General features: G+C 23.1%; 3 protein-coding genes across 3 annotated transcripts; 1 reads left to right on the top strand and 2 right to left on the bottom strand. All coding sequences in view use genetic code 6, as the record gives it.

The window, feature by feature from the left end:
- Nucleotides 1-100: 100 nt before the first annotated feature.
- Nucleotides 101-5328, top strand: TTHERM_00497440 (protein kinase; the record flags this gene model as incomplete). Its single annotated transcript, XM_001027933.2, has 9 exons — nucleotides 101-204; nucleotides 296-704; nucleotides 765-869; nucleotides 914-1140; nucleotides 1197-1320; nucleotides 1367-1735; nucleotides 1789-3298; nucleotides 3376-4184; nucleotides 4237-5328. 9 exons carry the CDS (start codon nucleotides 101-103, stop codon nucleotides 5326-5328), a joined length of 4749 nt encoding a protein of 1582 aa, XP_001027933.2.
- Nucleotides 5329-6346: 1018 nt separating this feature from the next.
- On the bottom strand, nucleotides 6347-8093 carry TTHERM_00497450 (30S ribosomal protein S5; the record flags this gene model as incomplete). The annotated part of the gene is made up of 4 exons (XM_001027934.3): nucleotides 6347-6742; nucleotides 6912-7178; nucleotides 7565-7637; nucleotides 7774-8093. 4 exons carry the CDS (start codon nucleotides 8091-8093, stop codon nucleotides 6347-6349), a joined length of 1056 nt encoding a protein of 351 aa, XP_001027934.1.
- A 1391-nt stretch (nucleotides 8094-9484) lies between these two features.
- On the bottom strand, nucleotides 9485-15813 carry TTHERM_00497460 (transmembrane protein, putative; the record flags this gene model as incomplete). The annotated part of the gene is made up of 4 exons (XM_001027935.2): nucleotides 9485-11764; nucleotides 11867-11991; nucleotides 12050-12661; nucleotides 12717-15813. The coding sequence occupies 4 exons, from the start codon at nucleotides 15811-15813 to the stop codon at nucleotides 9485-9487; spliced, it is 6114 nt and encodes a 2037-aa protein (XP_001027935.2).
- Nucleotides 15814-17477: the final 1664 nt, after the last annotated feature.

The raw sequence follows: 17477 nt of genomic DNA on the forward strand, positions 1-17477 counted from the left end.
AGCATTAAAATCTAAAATTTTATAACATTCGATTAATAAAAAATAAACTTCAAATTTATACTATTAGATTTTCAAAAATACTTTAGGCGCAACAAGCAAAATGAAGCATAGATAAATTAGGCCTTAAAGTGCTAAGCTTTCTTTTAATTCTAATAGCATTATAAAAGAAACATTTAAAACAAATAGACCAACTATAATAAAAAAGTATAGCATTCTTTAGATATATATTTTAATATAATTAATATATTTTGATACATTTTTAAGATAGCATATATTCATTTAAACATTTTTATAGATAAAACACTTTCCAAAAGCTTGATACAAGAAATACATCTATTGATGAATCAAACTATGATTAATCACCTTACACAATAGGCAATCAGATTAAAATTCGCAAGACAACAAAAAAGGAATCTTAAATTTTAAACAAATTACTTGATACCAATAGGCTTTCTAATCCAAGCTTAATTTAGCATTCTTTTAGCTTCTTGAGAACAACAAGACCTCAAAGCGGATATACCAAATCTTCATTTGGAGAGTCTTCCACTTTTTATGGTTCATATAAATAGGATGAATGGAATTTTGATGAATTTCAATAAACTCATAAAAAAGACTTATATTTAGATTCATTTTAATTAAAAAATGAATACCACTAATTGCAGGACGACAATCTAAAATTAAAGTCTTCAATAGTTAAAATCGAAGTAAAATCACACTTTTTTATTTAAAAACTGCTTGAGCTTTTTAAAATTGTTAATTTTTAGTAAAAGATTGGTTAAATGAAACGATAAATTGCAGATTTCAAAGTACTTTAGTAGTTTGCAGAGCCTTAATTAAAAGACTTACCAAATTTATCTCCTTAAAAGAAAGTAAGCTATTTTAAAAAAGATCATGAGAGATATATTTTTATTAGAAATTAATAGAGAGTAATCATGAAATTAACTCTCTGAAAAGGGAAATTAAAGCTCAAAGAGATTTGATTGACTAAAAAGTTTTAGAAGCAGATGAAATTAAAAAGATGTTGAGAACTTCTGACATAACTGAATTGGGATTAGAAAAAAAAATACTTTTAGATGCATAATAAGAGTATAAAGAAAAATTTGATAAGGTTTAGCTTTAAAATAAAGTTGGACTTCTACTGTAAATTATCTATCTACAAATTTTAAAAAATCTGACTAAATTTTTTATTTTATTAGATAAAGAAATGATTATTAGCAGCTTGAAGATATCTATTAATAAAAAATAAGAGATTTACAAAAATAAAATGCTAATCTTAGCTCTATCCATTCGAAATAATTAGATTAGACAAACAAAATAAAAGTAAAAAAATTATCATAAATCATATGTCAATAATTTTTTGAACTAGGCAAAAAACAATAACTTAAATTAATAAGCTGCTTAACTTCGTCGTTAAATCTAAGAAACGGAGGCTAGGATAAGAATTGTTAAAGAAGAAAATAAGACAAAGAAGGGCAAATAAGAAACTAACAAATAAGCATCTCCTTAAGCTTCAAAAGATAAAGTATATATAAGGTAATTAGATGATGAAAAGCAATAAATATTAGCTGAAAAATTAAGCTTATAAGAATAGCTTAATTAAGAATAAGGAGTTGAATAAACAAAGAAGTAGGCAATTGAATCTTCAAAAAATACATACCTTAATGCAATAGATCAAAAAAAAGAGGAAAATTAGGATTTAAAAGAATAATTGCATATTATTAGACAACAAAATATGGTACTAACATGAAAATCTAAATTAAAAATTATTAAAATAATATTTTAAAATAGGAATTAAAATATAAATTATAAGAACATGACTAAACTCAATTTTAGGAGAATAGTGGAAATGAAGAAGAAGGTAATACAATTGATGGATTAATTAAACTAAAAAATATGAATGAAGTTTAGATGAATAAAAATATGAATAAAAATTCTAGCTCAAATTTAAATGGAAACAATCGCAAAAACAGTATAAACAGCTAAAAAAGCAGTGATAGAGATAGTCTTCAATACACTCACTCTAAGTATGGCGCTTCAGCTCAGCAAAAAGCAATATCAAATTATTCTCCATTTTAAACAACTAACATAAAAAATAATCTTCTTTCATCTTTTAAAAATGGTTCTTAAGAGAAAGTTTATTTGCCTGAAATTTACAACAGTTAAAACCAAGACAAAGAGTAATTTGAATCTTCTTAGAAAAAGAATGGTGAAGAATAAACTTCATATCCGAATTTAAGCAGTAAAAAATAATAAAAGGCTTATCAATAACCTTAAAATTTGCAAAATAATTAACTTTAAGAATTACCTCTAAATGAATAAAATTTAGATTAATAAACTCCAAAAACATCTAAAAGACTTGAGTTTTTTTATAGCTCAGATGCACAAAAGATAAATAGCTAACCACAAGATTAGTTAGATGCTCCAAGCAACTAGCCTTTCGTTTTTAATTCCGATTCTATGAAATAATTAAAAAAAAAAGAATTAGGATTAAATAATTTAAACGATTACGATTAAAACAAAAAGCATCTAAACACTGACACTAATTCAAACAAGTCAGATCGAAAATTATTTGACAAAAAACTAAATAATTTAAATGAAAACAGAAGATAATCTGAAAATTCCCATTCAAATAGTAATTTTGATGACAGTCTTTAAAGCAGTGCAAAAAATTCCACAAGATAACTCAGCTTATTTTAAAGACTTTCAGAATAAAAAAAGATAAGAAAAATATCTGACATGACTGCATCTGTTTATAGCAATGACAATGTCTTAGAGAATTCAGTTGGATCTGAAACTAGTGCAAGAGAAAACATTTGCTACGTAGATGTTGAAAGAGAAAATTTTATTGATTACCTGCAAAAAACTATTGATTTAGAAAAAGAATGTTCAAAATTTGAAAATTTAATCCAAAGTAAAGAATTATTGACTTTCCCTAATCCACAAAACACTCTCATGTAAATTGTTTTCAACTAGAGCACACACAATGTTATTAATAACATATTCGGATTCAATTCTAACTGCTTTAATTATGATGTAAGAAAGTAGAGAGTCAAATCGTCACTAATTATCTAAGATATCATCTTAAAATATCTAGAAGATTAATCTGCAAAGAAATCATTTTAAATAAGATAGTATGAAATCCATAAAATTGTTTACGAAAAGAAAAGATTTGATCACAGTATGATGGTACCTGTGACTCTTGGTTTTTCTCATATTCTCAAATAATTATCAGTCAATATCATAGCTCTTCCTGAACTTTCAAACTCTTCTTTTGAATTTATTAATCAATTCTAGATTGGTATTAATTTTTTATAATTAATTCATGAAAATTTTTTTTTTTTTCACATTTAATAAATAATCAAAAATAATAATTAGGCAATAAAGAAGCATACAAGGCTATCATAAAAAGAACATCACAAAGCTGCACACTTATATCTTTCCCTTTAGAGACTAGCTTTCACATAGAAATGCTTCTTAAAGAAATCGAACTTATTAACATAATATAAAGTCACTACACCCTTAAGCCATTATGCAGTTACATAGATCGTGAAGAATAAAAGTATTATCTGAATATAATTTATATACCTCTGATTGGTAATTTAGAAGATTTCCTTGAGAAGTATGAAGTGTAAGAATCTGAGAGAATCAAGTTGTGCTATCAAATTGCACTCGGAATATAGGACATTCATCTTCATAATTACATACACACTCAAATAAGTCCTCAAAATATCATGATTACAGAAAATTTTATGCCCCTTATCACTAGTTTAAAAGAATCAAGCTCTTTGAGTGAATAGAAATTAGAAAAAGATTAAAATTCAAAAGATAATAAGTAAGATAAGTCTAACTTACCTCTAACATATCAGTGGATATTAACTAAAGGCAATACTTGGAATTAGAAAAACTAATTTACAAATTAGGATGCTACAGGATCCTATGATTTTTCTTTTGATATATTTAGTTTAGGTCTGATAATTTATCATATTCTAACACAAAAGGAAATACCATCAGAATTTAATGAAAGTAGTTTCACCAATTTTGACGATTTAAAGTAGAAGCTAGCAAATTTAGATGACTTACCAATGGAATAACAGATAATAATAAAGCTTTGTCTTGAAAAGTAGACATCCATTTAAGGAATATTGTATCGTCTTAAACAGCTTATAGAAAAATCAGATTTAGATGTAATAAATAAATTATTGTTTGAACGATTTTAATATTTATTTTAATTTTTAGGAAATACATAATCAAGAAATGTCGATGAATATGCTACCTTAGGAGCAAACACCTGAATCTTAGAGCGAAGTTTTCTTTGAAAAAGGTAGACTTATATCACCAATTCAAAGCGGAATCATAGATGGTGTAGGAATGCTTTTCAGGACTAATAATATTAATTTAAAAGGTAATAACCCCAATAACAGAAATACAAGAGCTGATAAAAAAGATGAAGATTTAGTAGTTTAAATGGAATGCTTGATTGGTCACTTTAAGGGAGAATAAATTCATGGAAAAAGTATTTACATAAGATAAAATGAACCTTACATATAATACATGAGAGAGTAAAATGGTAAAAATATTTATATATTTGACAGCACAACAGATGAACTCATCACCTGTTCACTTCATAAGAGCTATCCTTCAATTAAAGGAGAGCTAGAAGAATCATTCCTAGATAAAATTTCAGATACATTGCAATCGGCAACCCATTTGGTTTTACCTGATAAAACAGAGCTTATTTGCAATCCTAAAAATCATTCTATAATAATAAAGAAACCTGGCTTTGGTGAAATCCACTATTCTCCAATAAATATAAAATATTATCTTCCAAACGATGAATACATTCTGATAGAAAATTCAAAGACTTATATGTACAAATCTTTAAATTCGTCATTAAATATAGTTCTTCCTACTTCTGGCTGCAAAGAAAAAATTCAGCTTTCATCCAAGGAATATTTCTTTGAGTTCATTAATGTAAACCCATATTACATAATAACTTTAAGCAAAAAGAACAATGAAAAATAACCTGTAACAGCAATCTTCGATTCCAATTTTTATTTAAACACCTTCCTCCCAGCTGAAAATTCAATAAAAATAAGTACTATCTAAATAAATGGAGGATACTTAGGTTTTGCAATAAATGTAAAGCTGAATTCTGTTATATTTGGAGTATTTAAGTCTCCAAACGAAACTATACTCTTAGAAGGTTTTAAAATTACATCTAATTCCAACTAATTATTGTAGGATTTTGATGTAACTGAATAAGAAAAAGAGAGCTAATCCCCTTTAAAAAGTATTAAAAGGGAGTTTTTTTCCAGTTATCAGAACTGAAAAAATCATTTTTTCTTAATTTATTTTTGTTAAAAAGTGTCAAATTATATTAACTAAAATTCTAAATTTTTACAATATTTAAATGCCTAAAAAAATATTTCATAAATAAAAAACAATTTATAAGATGTATTATTTTGTACTTTTATTTTAGTTCATAAATTATGTTTTTATTATTTTATCAAACGTTTAAATCAGTTTATACCAAACTTTTTTACTGCTAATAAATTAAAATATTCAAAATCACTTCTAAATGATAAATATAAAAAAATAACTCAATTTTAATAAACAGAAAAGTCATAAAAATGTTCGCTTTCAAACAGGAAGCTCTATCTTTTTATAAGTTTTAAAATAATAGTAAATCAAATCATAAAATTTAGAATGTTGATTTTATTTTTTTTATTCCTTTTTAATTTAATAACAAAGAAACTTGATACAATTGTACAATTTTATTAACCATTATTATCAATTTTTATGTTTGACAAAGTATATCTTCCTGCTTACTATTATGAATTTAGTTTGCAGATAGCGATATACCTATATGCCAATTTAATTTTAGCATTCTTCTACACCTTATTGCCATTGAAAGAGATAATAAGGCTCTAGAGAAGCTTGAGTTGTTTTTTTTCTTTTAATTTTTTTCTTTAATTTTTTGATTGTAATTTTTTTTTAATTATTTTTGAAATTAATTTATTTATCAAACATAATATGAATGTAATAAAGTTATAATATAGCTAAATTTAGATTCAAATAATTTAATCTTATTTCATGAGATCTTCGAATAATAAATCTGAATTTAAAACAAATTTAGCTAGAAAAATTTTATTAGAATATTTATTTAATATATTAATTTGTTGAATGATATAAATATTGTTTTGAAAAAATAAAATATAAAACAAGGATACAAGTAGAATTATAAAGTCTGTATGTATGTATTTTTTTTATTTAGCTTATTGCTAATATTACTAAATAAGTGATTAAATAACACTTCTAATTTCTTTAAATGTTTTAACTAAAAATCTCAAAGGAAGTTTTGAGAAACATGATTAAGGAAATAAGGAGCTCCCCAATTTTCTCTGTAAATCTTCTTGCCAGTTTATTCACAAATATCTTTAGGAGTTCTGTTTTTAGTAATCATTCTAAAGTATGCCATGCACAAAGCATAAGAGTTAACCTTTTTACTGATAGTTTTGAATCTGCAGTGTCTCAAACCAGTGAGCAAAAGCATAGAAGCAAGAACGGGAGCACCCCAAGGATTAAAAGTTCTAGAGGGATGTATTTTAATTTAGAAACCATTGAAATGACCTTCTAATGGTTCAGGGACTGTATGGAAGATATCGAGAGGAACAGCAATTAAATTACGTTTACAATGGAGGATAGCGTTATCAAGAGCTTCTTCAAAATCACTACCTTTACCCTATAATATTTTATTTATTAAAATGTTAAATATATAAATTATTTTAAATTGGATTTTATTGAATTTTTAAATTTAACTTATTTGATGATTCATTTATGTTATTTATTTTAATGTTTTTTTAGTCTAAATTTATTAGTTTTTATTTAAAATATTTCTAAATAAAATTTACTTTTCCGTAACCAACTAAACCATTGGCATTACCCATAAAAATGAGATATCTAAAGTGATTAACTCTGTTAAGGGTAGTAACTTATGTTGTTACATCTCTATCTAATAAAACGATCATAAAATCATCATTTAAACCCATTCTCATTTCTTTAGCTTTATAGCCATGATTTCTATCTTCTTAGATATAAGGATCTTAGTGGAGGGTAAAATCTTCTTCACCAGCTTCTTCATCTGCTTCGTTAATTTCAGGATCTTTAGAGTAATCAATCTAATAATATCAAAAATGTAAATGTTAAGAATTAAATTTATTCAATATAGTTAGTTCGTTATTAAAGTTCGAAGGAAATGTAATTAAAAATAAATAAAATGCATAAATAAATAGATGAAAATGAATTTTTGCAACACTTATTAATAAAATAATTATTTTAGTTAAATTAAATTCAAATCTCTTTTTAAAAATAAACGAATTTTAAAGAATTTTCTTTTGAGATGCAAAAGTATCCAAATTATTTAATTTGACAGCATGATTCAATTGCTTTCCAAAGAGTATTTTATTTAAAAATAAATATAGATAATTTAGTGTTTATTTCGAAATTAATTTAATAATATGATTTTATTAATAAAAAAATTAACACTTTAAATCAAAATTCTTACCAAATCGATGGGTTCATTGATTTTTTTTATTTTTCTGTTTCTAAATTCTTCTATCATATCGATTTCTTCTTATCTTTATAATGATAAAATGGATTTAGATTTGATACAAATATAATTTTTTATTTTATACAATCAACATTAAATAAACATTTTAACCTTAAAGATATTAGGGCTTAATTTTAATTTAACTGCTTTAGCTAATAAATTACCTAAGTTAGTTAGATTTGCTCAAGGTTGAGTTCTCACGAGAGTAATGAGAAAGATCTAAAATATGAGGATATTACTTATGCTTGGCTTGATAATCCTTTATAAAAGTTTTAAACTCAGCATCATATTTAGCTGTAACATCAATAGTTTCTTTAATGCTACCATCCCTTGTTTGCTCAGTAAGGAAACTTTATAACTTTTATTTATCAGCAACAGTTTGTTTCACTTTGAATTTATCTGATATTTTCTACATGGTTTTAACAATTGTACCAGATCTAGAAAACTGCTAAACGAGTTTGAAGGTTAATCCAATATTTTTCATTTATGTTTGTTTAACTCTATTTATTTTTATTTATAAAATGTTAGCTAGCTAGCTTATTGATTTTTAATGAAATCTATTTTATTCTATGTTAAATCCTCTTTTAAATACTTTTACAAAAGACTTTATAAAGAATTAAATATATTTTACAAAATATAAAGAAAGTAAGTATGTATCCTTTATTAATTTTTTGATACTAATATTTCACTTCGTTTTGATATTAATTAATTCAATCAATCAAGAAGCAAGCAAGTCTTTCAATCTTCTTCTTTTTATTTTTTCATTCTATTTTTATCAAGTCTATTAACATAATCTACCCACACTAAAAAATTTAATTTGTGCATATTTTTTAATTAGCAATGTAGCCAAATTATAGCCTTAATTAATTTTTAAAAGAATCTTAACTTAAATATAAAAATCAAAGAACATAAACTAGACTTTACTTATTTTAAATGAATTCAAAAATTATTTTTAAATATTATTTTTAATCTCAAATTTCTTTTTTCTTTTTTTTATGAGAAAATTAAAAAAAAATATCAATATTCTAAATTTCTAAAATAAAATATTATTAAAAATCATCATTATATCTGTAATTAAAAAATTTTGATAGATAGATATTAGCAACAAATATCATATATTGGTAAAAAATATACTATTCTCAAACATGTAGTAAAGAGTGGATAAATTTTAGCTTTTTCCAAAAATTGTAGTTTTGATGTTAAATAAAAGAGTACAAACTTAAATATAATATTATTAATGAAATCCTAAAACAGGGTTCAAAAAAAATAGCAACATTTGAAGTTTAATTAAACTAAAAAAATATATATCTGGTTTTAATATTGTTAATTTAATGAAATTTACTATCTACTTAAATACATTAGAAAATATATGTGAGCACATGTAAATCATACTAAATAACTAATTCTATTATTAATAAATAAACGAAATAAAAAAATTTAAATAATGTAATTTGTCAAAAATTAAGACCAAAGATAAATAGTAATCTAGACTTGAATTTAATTTTTAATAAAATCATTTTTAACTTGGTCTTAAGCAACCTGGTATTAATATGTGAAAAATTAAAGTAAATAAAAGAGTTTATTATTTAGTTTTGTAATTTAACTATTTTAGTATTTATAAGAAATATTTAAAACAAAACTTTATTTTTTAAATGAATAATAAATATTTACAAAAACATTATTGAATTAAGATTTTTGTAGATTTCAATAAATTAAATACTTATGTATTTATAAAATATAATAAATAGTTAATAATTTATTTTTATAGTTATTATTAGAAATAAATAAAATGATACTATAGTCTAATCAAATTTCATACAGCAATACAAAATTTTATCTATATAATAAAATTTAATGGAAAATTTTGGTTTATCTTCAAAGTGAGTTTATTTTTTTCAAAATCTAAATAATTTTATCATCGTTGAAGTATTCTTAAGGTATTATTTTAAGGGATTGCCTTAATCCATTGATGTCATTTTTAATTTAGTAAATATTTTAAACAATTATTATAAATATTATAACTATCAATAATATTCCAAAAATATAAAAATACTACTTGACAAAGTTGGAAAAATCAGTTATTATCTAGATATTAGTATTGTTTATCTATTAAGATAAATCACTAAACACTTTTATCAAAAGATCAAATCCTTTAATAAAATATTCTGTATGTAAAGAGGAATTCAAAAAGCTATACATATCAATTTTATTAGGAATATTTTAACTAAATATTGTTTGTTCATACTATCCTATTAGAGTTTTCATAGATTCGATAGCACCTAGAGTCCCTTATTAAAAATAATTCGTACTTGTATTACTTGAGCAATCTAATTATGCAGTTAAAATATTTCCTAAAGAGTTTACAATAGGACAAATGTTGCCCTTTAAAATTTAGAGTAAATTGTCAATTTATGACTGGCTATAAAAAGATAGCTCCAATATCTAATTAAGCAATTATGATTCGTATTTCGGAATAGAAATAATATATTAATTAATTTAATCCTTTAAATCTGGTATGTCAGCTATAATCGTATTATATATCTAAGAGAATAAAGTGTTATTGTCTTTTAGATATTAATCATAGGCTACAAAATTACAAAAAACAATTAAATTAGCGGCAATAAAATGTAATTAAATAGCTGAATAATTCACATTTATAGGACTTATCATACCAGAATTCTATTACAAAACCATAATTGTTAGGACTACATAAAATAATCCTATTAAAAAGAAAATTATAAACAGCAATATTAGCTGCTTAATTATTGGTAAATAGTAATCATCAATTTGTCTCTACAAGAGAAAGTCTTATTTTAAATTTTTTTTTTATTGACCTAATATTTTCGTTTCATTTTAATTCACTCTTCTTGAGTTCAATTATTTGCAATTATTTTATTTGTCAGCAGATTTTATATTTGTTGTCTCATCATCTTATTTGATGAAGTTTTTTTTTTGTTAATTTATTCCAAAAGACATGTTAGAATTGTTGAAACTGTGATTTAATTTAAACTATTCTTAAGATTGATTTTATAAAATTACATCTTTTTGGAGACTTTTTCCTAGAAAATTTTTAGCAAATGATGATTAGGAAAGATTTAAGTGATTGTTGTAATATTCTTTAGATAAACTATTATTTGAAGCATCTTTTTCATTTTCATTATTTCTACTTTTTTATTAATTTACATCTAGGGTTTTACTATTAGTTTTGCTTCTGTTAAAGGGATAATTATCTTATGTAATTTGCTTATTTTAATCAAAACCTTCACCTTCTTAATTAATTTAAGATTTTTATCTCTCTTACTTAATCTTACTGTTGATAATATTAAATAATTAATTATTATAATTTTATTCTTATTAATTCTCAGTGTGTTTTTTATCATGCATTTTTTGAAAGGACAAATCTGTATTATTGTATAATATTAACAGGTTTTCTTAAAATTCATCTAGGTTTTTAACAGAATTTTTGATATAGTCAAATTAATTTACAAAATACTGTAATCTCTCATACTCATTTCTACCCTAATATATTTTCAGCTAACAAAAAGTAGAGAGAATAAGCTATTCGTATTTCTTGTTTTACTTTATTATCGGGATAGAAATTAAACAAATTATTGCAACAAATACAATGCAAATTAAGGTTATGTATATTACTTTTTGATTTAGAGAAGTAAACAAAGAAAAGGCTAGATTCTTACTACAGTCAACAATATTCAATAAAAATTTAGTATTCAATAAAGCATTTTTTCTAAAATATAGGAAAGAGTTTTTTTGAGCAAACTCTATTTCATTTTTTTAAATTTAGTACGCTTACAATCCAGAAATTTAAATAGCATATGCTGTATTAATTTATAATGCTGTCTACAAATTAGCTGAGTAAAAGTCATATATCAAAGTTTAATTAATTTATTCTGAATTTTAAAATTCTTAAATGATATTTATAATAAAATTCTAATTATTTAGCATTAGTGAGCTATAAGCTGAAAGACCTGTTTTGAGATAACTCTCAATAAGATTTTATATTGGATATTCAATATTATTTGCATCTATCACACCCATAGTTAACTACAAATTTAAATAGTAAGAGTATAATAGCATATTATAGTTTTCATTAAATTATCTAGGCAAATTTAAAATTTAAAGCTAGTTTTCTAATTACTAATTATAAAAAAATTATTTTAATGTTTTATTAAAACAAAATTAAATCTGATTAATTTATTAAGTTCAAATAAAGAAAAATTTTGTTATTAAAAAAATTACTGTTATATCTGTAGTGATAATATTTTCAGATGTAAAAATTGATATGAATAGAAAAAGAAAAAGCAAAATGAACTGGGTGAAGTACTAATTAACTATCTTTGGCATCTTTGTGTTACTTAGCAAATCTAATGTTTTAAAAAATTTATATTTATTTTTATATAATTACACAAACCATTAAATTACCTTTAATGTAGATAATCCCAGAGTTAGTATTGGAATTTCTATGATTCAAATTTTTATTTAATTTTATTTCATGATGAGTTGATTTTATTTTTACTGAATGTTTGCCAAATTTTTACATTTTTTTGAAAATGGTTTTTATTTTAAGCTTTTTAGAGCTTTTTTCAATTTATTTTTCATTTTTAAAATCACCAATGTCTGCTTAATCTTCTTTTTCAGATTAATTACTACTTTTTGATGAATTTAATGAAGCTGTTATCTTTTATTCTTCGTCTAGTTCTTCTTCTTCTTCTTCATTTTCATCTTATTCATCTACTCTTTCTCTTTAGTTGTCTATAGATACTAAGTCTGCAGCTACTACTGTATATAATGATTTAAAAAGCTACTTTTATCCTCTATCATGGATATTATGATTGCTTTTGTAGCTTTATTCTTATTTAATTGAAACCATGCTATTATTATTTTCTTCACCGTCTAATAATGATTCTTTTTAAAAGCTATCCCTTGCCACATGATCTTCTGAATCAATTTTTCTAATATCATTTTAGAAATTAGATTGAATATTAAATTTAGATTCTATATCATTTTCCACATTTTTATTTAAATTATTTGAATCTATATTTATAAAATTAATCATTTAATTAAATTATTTGATGAATTTGAAAATTACCAATATCATCTGTGTTATTCTGAATGTTTGAGGGATTATCTACTCTAGCTTATACCAATTAAAATGAATCTATAGCAGATTTAACTTCGTTATTAGGAGGTTTTATATTTTAAAGGCTACCTGATTTAAAATTTAATGTACTATTTTATTTCAGTATTTGTTACTTTTAATTCTTTCTTGTGCTTTTTTCTAGATTCATTTGATCATGCTAATCAAAACGTTTTTTTAATTGGTCGCTACAAATTTATTTATCACTTTCTGTTGGAAATAGACCTTAATAAGATTCAATATATTCTTCCTATATGGGTTTCAAGCTGCTAATCTAATCTTATTAGAGATAAAAATTTTGATTAAAGTTATCAGGACTCAATCTTTTAGCCTAAAAATTCTTTGATGGACTTTTATCTTATGCATAGTAAGGTGATTAATTATTGGTAAAACTTTTTTGCATATTATAGTCATTGTCTGTAGTAAAACTTGCTTTAGAATTTTAAGAATCAAGCATTGAAGTTTCAGTTGTTCTTCCTAACTTATAGTTTTATTATTTTTAGCCTATAGACTTAACAGTTTTATATGAATCAAATCCAGTTCTAGAGTATTCAACTGACATATAATTGTTGAAGCTTTGTAGATACGTCGATTTTGCTAAAGAATTTGAAGTTTATAATTATCGATCTATTTATTCCTTAGCAACTACTTGTATTTTTTTAATGCATAACTTAAAATAAAAGGATTTTTGAAAATTTTCACTGACTTGGTTGTTTGTTTTTGAGAAGAGTTAATTTAGATAAATAGGAAAACAACACTGATATAGATTGTACTCAAATTATAAAAATTTAATCTCTTAATTCTTAGGTCTGAAGGTATTAGTCTGAATAGAATTCCTTGTACCTTTACTTGAAGTATCAGCATATTGCTTAAAATATGTTGATTTTAGACTTTATAGGGACTAAAATCGTTTGCTAAAAAACTCATTTACACTTACTTGAATATTTTAATCTAGTAAATCGTATTTAAATTAAGCTTGGATATTTTCTTTATGGTTAATAAAAGTCTTAATAGATCTAAACATTTTTTAACGAGAGTTAGTCTAGAGATTTTTATTGCTCTCAACAAACTAACTGCTATCTTTTGAAAAAGGAGAAGATTCTACATTATTTTTTTGGATATTATTTAGAGATTTTTTTAAGTACACTTGCCTTTTTAGGAATTAGTCAAGTTAATTATGAACAGAAAGTGGATCAGCAAATAATTCAATTGAAGCTTTTGAATTTTCTTCTAAAAGAATCTCACCAACAGTATCTTAATCTGATATATCTTATCTATTATAGAAAGTACTTATTGGTGACTAAATAAACTTCTAAATGAAATCTTTCTTTTCACTCAATGCACTAATTAAGCCATAAAAAATTGAATGAAAATTTAACTAAGACAATGCCTGCATACAATTAGGTACTTTTTTTGCTTATCTAAACAATAAATTTAAAATAGTTTCAGATAAACCTAATATTTAACCTTCCTAGTTAAACAAAACATATTCCTGCTTGCTTTACAGTTTTAATAGAGTTGAAATAAAAATAAACTAATTCTAATTTAAGGTTAATGGAATATCAATTTAAATTTAAACAGGAAATATAAATCCTTTGTAATTTTAAACAAAGGTTCTTGTTTTTCCATTTATCAAATTAATACCTGGCTATAAATTTGCTTTCTAGGCTTATTACTTAGGTATACCAGAATATGCTTCTTCGTATTCAAAAAATTTTTATACAAAATAATCATGCTGGCAAGCAATAAAATTTGGCATTAATTATTTGATGTTATCTATTAAAGCAAAATCTTGTTTGGATTTAAAACCAAAAAATTTATGTAATGATTCACTTTTCAACAATAATTTGCCTATATTTTCTTAAGAAATACTTGTAACAATACATATTAATTCATTGTTAAGTTGCTTAATATTTGATTAAAAATCAATGTTTGCTTCTCCTTTTTTGTTTTCATGGCTTTCATTTCCTTTTGCTAACTCTTTGCTTTAAATTTCAAGAATTTAAGTTTACCTTTTTTATGCAAGAGTTATGTTGTTATGTAGAATTATATCAATTAACTGCATCAGTCTTAAAAAGTTTATGCTTTGTGTCCACATATATCCACTATGAAGCTTTTCTAATTACTAATCAATGTAATTTTAATTCTTATCAAGCAAATTTATTGTTTTTAGTAAATCCTATCTCATTGATTCTAGTTTTTTAAATCCTATTTCTGTGAAATTTCTCCAAAATTTATATTTGTTCTCAGCCACATCTAAAATTTTAGGCAAAATCGAGTTTACTATTTCATCAACAGTATATACTATTTTAGGATCTAATTTTATAATAAAGTTAGCACTTATTCCAATATCAAAATTTGTCTTTCTTTATTTTTTTATAGCTTCTTCTGCTTAGTTGTAATGTTTGGTTTGCTTTTGAATTTAATAGAATTGATTTTATAGTTTTTCAAAAAGTTAATTTGAGAAAATTTTTTCTATTAGTGAAAAGTAAAATGAATTAGTATTCTGAGAGTTTTTATTTTTTTCTGATTTTTTAAGAATTTTCAACTCAAAATAAGATTTTTTAGGATTATTTAAGTACTTATTAATATAAGAAATGTATTTTAGTGTTAGATGCTCTCTAGTTAGAGAATCAATAGTTTAATTTGTATTAATAAATATCTTGAATATACTCTCAATAAACTTTGATAACTCATTGAAGTCAAAATCTTCATAAATTCTCTTTTTTTTAATGCTTTGTTTAGTTCTATCGTTATCTACTTCAATTAACTTCTAAAAATATCTTTCTTTACAGTGACAACTCTAATGTTCACAATTTTCAATATGAGATCTTAAAAATTAAAATACTTTGAACTTTGAATTCTCATTAAATAAGCTTGTAGTACAAATTTCCATGAACTACTCAATAAAAAAGTCAAAATAAAAAGCACAAGCTTAAATATCTTCTTTATCTAATCCATTGAATTACTTTTTAGAAGTTAAGATAGCCATAGTCTTCAAGATAAATTCATATTTTCTATTGTAAATACTAATAATGAAGTAGTACATCAAACTAGAAATCATACAAAAAGTATAAAACAATTCATTTTGATAAAATATATGAAATATCTACCAAAATGTGTAATTTAGAATTTATGCTATGTTCAAGGAAAGACATAAAATAAAGAATTTAGACACTTCATTACTTAAATAGGGTAGATTATATAATACATCGTAGCAGCATACTAAGACATATGAAAAAGAAAAAATATTTTGAATTAAATCTGCATAATTAATGCTTGTCAAATATTATTGACCTTCATTACTTGAAATACTTTATAGCTTATAATTTAATATCACTAGCACAAACTTCTATAAAACTTAAATAAATTATGCAATATTAAACTTCCTCTTTAGCTTCATTTTCTCATTAAATTAATAATTTCTAAAAAAGTATAATACGCTTAACGCAGTTAATAGTGTTAGAAATGATCCATAAAGCCCTATACCTATTTGATACCAAGACTACGAACAACTTTGCCTTTGACTAACTAAAAAACTCTATTATCCACAACTTAGCAAACCCATATTTATCTCAATAAAGGAAACTATAAAAATCCAGTTGTATAATGCTAGAAATATATTTATCACTGAAGCAAAGTATTAAATTCCTGTAGAATGTATCAATTTACTTTTATTACTAAGACTTCCTAAGAAAAAAGAAAAGGCAACGCAAATTGTTAAAAAGATATTCATTACTATACAGATTGCCCAAGTTAATTTATCTTGCCCTTCAAAATACAAAAAATAAGTACCTGTTGATACTTCTACTATTAAATTAAGTGCTGATATTTTAGTTTCTACTAAGCTATTTGCTGCATTTAATGTTAATACATACCCTGCAACTTAAATAAATTAAATAGCGACTAGGGCTTTTTGTATATACAAAGGTATTTCGATCTATTTATTATTCTCTATAATCCTAATTATTCCATTACAATATATCTATATGAATTTGCTAAGCATTTTAAAATAAACGGTTAGTTATTATTATATTTTTATTTATTTATTAATTAGAATTGAATTTGCAGATATTATAGTAGCTATTTCCTCCTTAGTAATAATATACACAAAATCCTATAAATATTAGACTTTTATAGAACGTAAATATGTAATTTATTTTAGAATTAGTCGCTTTTGCTATTTTAAATTAATTGTATTTTAAAAAAATTTCACAATAAATTTTGTTTAAATTTTGATTTTTTTCCAAGCAGATTAATAACAAATTTTATTGTTTAAATAAATATTTTTTGAGTTTATTTCAATAAAAATCAGTAAAATAATTCAAAAAAATAACAACTATAATTTATTTATTAAGTACTAATAAAATGTTATCTTATATTTGCTAAAAAAATAAATAATTCTGTTTTAAAAATTATTTTATTTGCTAAATATGTATTTTATTTAGTTTAATTAAAGAATAAATATAGTAGAAAAAATACTTAAATAGCTTTTTTTTTATCTAATTTTATCTGATATTTCTTTAATACTTCTCATTTTATTAAAATTAAAATTTATAAAATTATTCTATAAAATCTTTCTTTTTTTTAAATACAAAATAAAATTGATAATTGATTAATTAATTCTCTTTTTAGTTATGTTTTTATGAAGAAAATTTGTTTGAAAATATTATTTTAAAATTTATATTAAAAGTAAATATTTAGAGTATGTCA

Source organism: Tetrahymena thermophila, assembly GCF_000189635.1.
Source record: "Tetrahymena thermophila SB210 genomic scaffold scf_8253815, whole genome shotgun sequence".
NCBI lineage: Eukaryota > Ciliophora > Oligohymenophorea > Hymenostomatida > Tetrahymenidae > Tetrahymena > Tetrahymena thermophila.